Source organism: Emys orbicularis, chromosome 16, assembly GCF_028017835.1.
Source record: "Emys orbicularis isolate rEmyOrb1 chromosome 16, rEmyOrb1.hap1, whole genome shotgun sequence".
Classification (NCBI taxonomy): Eukaryota; Metazoa; Chordata; order Testudines; family Emydidae; genus Emys; species Emys orbicularis.
In genome coordinates, this window is record NC_088698.1 from 22,064,670 (window position 1) to 22,068,386 (window position 3,717).

The 3,717-nt window shown below is 45.7% G+C and overlaps 1 protein-coding gene across 1 annotated transcript; it reads right to left on the reverse strand.

The window, feature by feature from the left end:
- Positions 1-1,062: 1,062 nt before the first annotated feature.
- On the reverse strand, positions 1,063-2,820 carry FZD10 (frizzled class receptor 10). The gene has a single exon (XM_065417735.1). The coding sequence runs from the start codon at positions 2,818-2,820 to the stop codon at positions 1,063-1,065; it is 1,758 nt and encodes a 585-aa protein (XP_065273807.1).
- Between the last annotated feature and the right edge of the window lie 897 nt (positions 2,821-3,717).

Consider the following 3,717-nt stretch of genomic DNA (forward strand, 5'->3'; position numbering starts at 1 on the left):
ACAAAATTATCAAACTAAAGTACATATTTTATTTTTTATAAAATAGTGGAGCATGAAAAATAACTGTATATTACAAATATATACAGCAAATAATTGTGCCCTTCCAACACAAGTAAAGAGCATCACTCAATACAAAGCTTGCCTTTGCAAAATCTAGTGCTTCTTGATCTATTCATGGTGAGAATTTGTTTAACAATAGAAAGAGTCAATAAGCCCTTTGGGTCTCTTTGAATTGACCCCACCCCACACACACTTTTTTTTTTTTTTGCACAAATCAGTCCAAACGTGTATAACATTGGCTTGATTTCCATTAAAAAGCCACAAAATGTAACACTAAAGGGTTTCTGAGGACTAGACCTCTTAGTTCTTTTGTTAAGAGATTTCTTTTGTTGTCTTTATGTACAGCAAAATACTTGTTTCTCTTTTCATGTCATGGTAAGAAAAAAATGTATTGCACATTATTCTTATTCACAAAGTTTGTGTCTCATGCAGGAAGTTTCTCTTTTAGTGAAAGAATATTGGTGAGCATTATAGATTGAACCTATTTTTAGATACTTCAAACCCACTAGGCTGAAGAAGTGTTGTAAAGGATTTCTCTTTTCTTAAGTTAGCACAGAGGTTGCTTTCACTTAGGCCTCTATGGAATTGTTTAAGTTTCCCAAAAAAGACACAATTTTCAGTCAGGCTCTTTAAAAAAAAATCATAGCTCCGTAAAACTTGATTATATCTTGTTACTTAGAAATCTGTAGGAACTCCAGCTCTGCTACATATAAAGATTACACACAGTTTTTTTATCAGAGGGCTGGATGAAATATCTTACTACAAATTAGTAACAGAAGAGGCTGCTTTAATTGACAATATTCCTTTCACTGAAAACCTTTTCCTAAGTACATTTACCTTCAGTTTATCAACAGGTCCTGAATTTCAATGTCATACATTTTTGCCTTGATTTACTATACCGTTCTCTGACAAAAAGCACCTTTTAAAATTTTTACTTCTGACTGCTACCGTGAGCATGTATAAGTCTCTACAAACTGAGATACAGTTTTCTATACATCCTGTTCATACACAAGTGGGTGGCTGTAATGCTGATTCATATTTTGCATGGTGAGTTTTCTGTGGATGTTGAGTTTTTTTGTAGATTCCACTGTTTGTAACAACACTTGCAGGTTTTCTCCTACTTCTCTTCTTTAATCTCTGACTGCAAACATTTTGCCAGGATTGAAGAGTCTTGGAAGTCCAGATCCACATACCACTAGTAATGCCCACAACCAACAACATAAAAATTTTCACCATGAAAATTTCTACTGCAGGAATGGAGTTATTCATCATGCAGTCCAAATGTTTAGTCTGATTGTTCATCTTGCATTTATATTGCATTGCCACAATTTTCCAGTAATCCATGTTAAGTCTTTCATAAAAGTAGCAAGCTATTACACATGTAGCAGGCACTGTATATAAGACTGAGAAGACACCAATCCTGACCATAAGTTTCTCCAACTTGTCTGTGTTTTCTCCACCTGTTTTCATCACCCTCCTGATATGGAAGAGGGCCACAAAACCAGACAGAATAAAAGAAGTGCCTATGATTAGATAACAAGCTAAAGGAATGAGTACAAACCCAGTCAAGGCATTCACATCCATGCTGCCAACATAGCACAATCCTGTCAGTTCATCTCCAGCTACCCGTCTCATAACTAAGATCATTATGGTCTTCACAGCTGGAATGGCCCATGCTGCCAAATGAAAGTAGCTGCTGTTTGCTTCAATTGCTTCGTGCCCCCATTTCTTCCCAGCAGCCAGAAACCAAGTTAAAGTCAAAATTACCCACCACAATGAGCTTGCCATACCAAAATAATATAGGACCAGGAACACAATGGTGCATCCAGTGCTTTCCAGCCCCTCCTGGATAACGTAAAGTTGACCACTGTCTCTGTCACAGGCTATGCTCTCAGCACCTGAAAAGAGGCGAATAATGTATCCCACTGAATAGACACAATAGCACATAGACAGGAAGATGATGGGCCTCTCAGGGTACTTGAAGCGCTGGGGATCTATCAGAAAAGTGAGTACGGTGAAAGCACTGGAAAAGAAGCACAGGATGGACCAGACGGCAATCCAGATGACAGCAAACTGTTTGTCATCCTTGCTCCAGTAAACATCAACCCCGGGTGTGCAGAGTGGGGCACAGGAAGCACTCTTTTCCACATGGTGGAACTTGCCGGGATTTTCACAGGTGGCTCTACTGAAGCTGTCCTTGTGCTGCTGCAAATCATGACCATTGCTTGGCCGCTGTGGCCTGAACATGGGTGGCAACATGCTGGAGCCTCTGGGTGGCTCATCTGATCCGTTGTTAGGGGCTTCCATGCATAGGTAATTGGGGTCATTCTTGTTGGGCAATTTGCTGCAGTCTAAGGAGTCTGGCCACTTGAAATTGAATTGTTCCATGATGGGAGAGCATTTCAGCCTGGCCTGCTCACACATAACCCTACAGGCTGGGATTGGCGTGGAGACCTGCTCTGTGCACATAGGGGCATAGAGAGAGCAGAGGAAGAATTTCAAGTGGCTGTGACAGCCATACTCCACCAAGGGGGCAAACTCATGCAGCTGAATGGCCGCTTCCCTTTGGTTCTCATGTCCCATCAGGTTAGGCATCCTAGTCATGTTGTAGCCTATATCCTTGCACATGGGGATTTCTATGGGCTGGCATCTCCCATCGCCCGGGCGGTCAATGTCTATGGAGCTTATCCCAGTGCAAAAGCAAACCAGACGCAAGAACAGCCAGAGAGTTTGCATGAAGTTCCTCCTCGCGGGCCCCATGTTTGCAGCCACAACACAACGCCCAGCCACGCGTGCAGTTGGAGCCCGGGTCCTTTCCGCAGACCAACCAGGTTGGGGTTGCGGGGGGGGGGTCAGTTCCGCCGCCCCACGGCTCCCTCGCCGGAGAGCATCGTCCCCCAACTTTCGCAAGGGACGTTCACAGCGTGGGATAGACCCCGGCGGCGTTAGCAAGGTCAGCAGAGCCCCCAGCCATGAGCCAGCTGCGGCGAGCGTGTCGCCTGCTCCCGGGCAGCTCTCAGCAAAAGTCCAGGCTAGTCATTTTCCAGCCCCGGTGGCGCCGGGAGAGAGGGGACTCAGGGGAGGTGAGAAGCGGGGGTGGCGGGGCAGTTTGCAAACAACCAGCCGCGCTGGTGCCACCCCCATCCATAGACGCACAAAACTTACTGCGGGGATCCCAGAAACTTTCTTTTCCCCCAAGGCTTCCACTTCTGAGAGCTTCCTTTCCCCCCTCCCCGCGCCCCCTTTCTCCGGGCACAGGCAGAACGTGGCTTGCTGTTAAATCCAAGTGATCACTGCTTCAACTTCCACATGTCCCAGGCGGCTTTGGGTCGGTCTCTCTAGGGGATCTTCCTGCTCCCTAGGACGGGTCACCGTTTCCCACACTTTCCTCCCCGGTGGGGGTGGCTTATCCAACTGCAAAGATAAAGGAGGAGAAAATATCTAAGCCACCGGAGAGGGTCTGACACCCTCCCCCCTTCTGTGTTTGCAACGGTTTGGTTCTTTGGCGCTTTGCAAGGCAGGACTGGTTCTTGTCTCTCCTCTCTCCCCGCAGTAGCAGCAAGTCCTGGGGCTGTTGCAGCTGGTTTTTAGGGGGTGGTTGTGTCCCAGGATTAAAAAAAAAAAAATCCCTGTGCAGGATCCGCCTTGCATACGACA

Coding starts and splice junctions, on each gene's coding strand:
- FZD10 (XM_065417735.1), bottom strand. CDS start 2,820: ATGGGGCCCGCGAGGAGGAACTTCATGCAAACTCTCTGGCTGTTCTTG.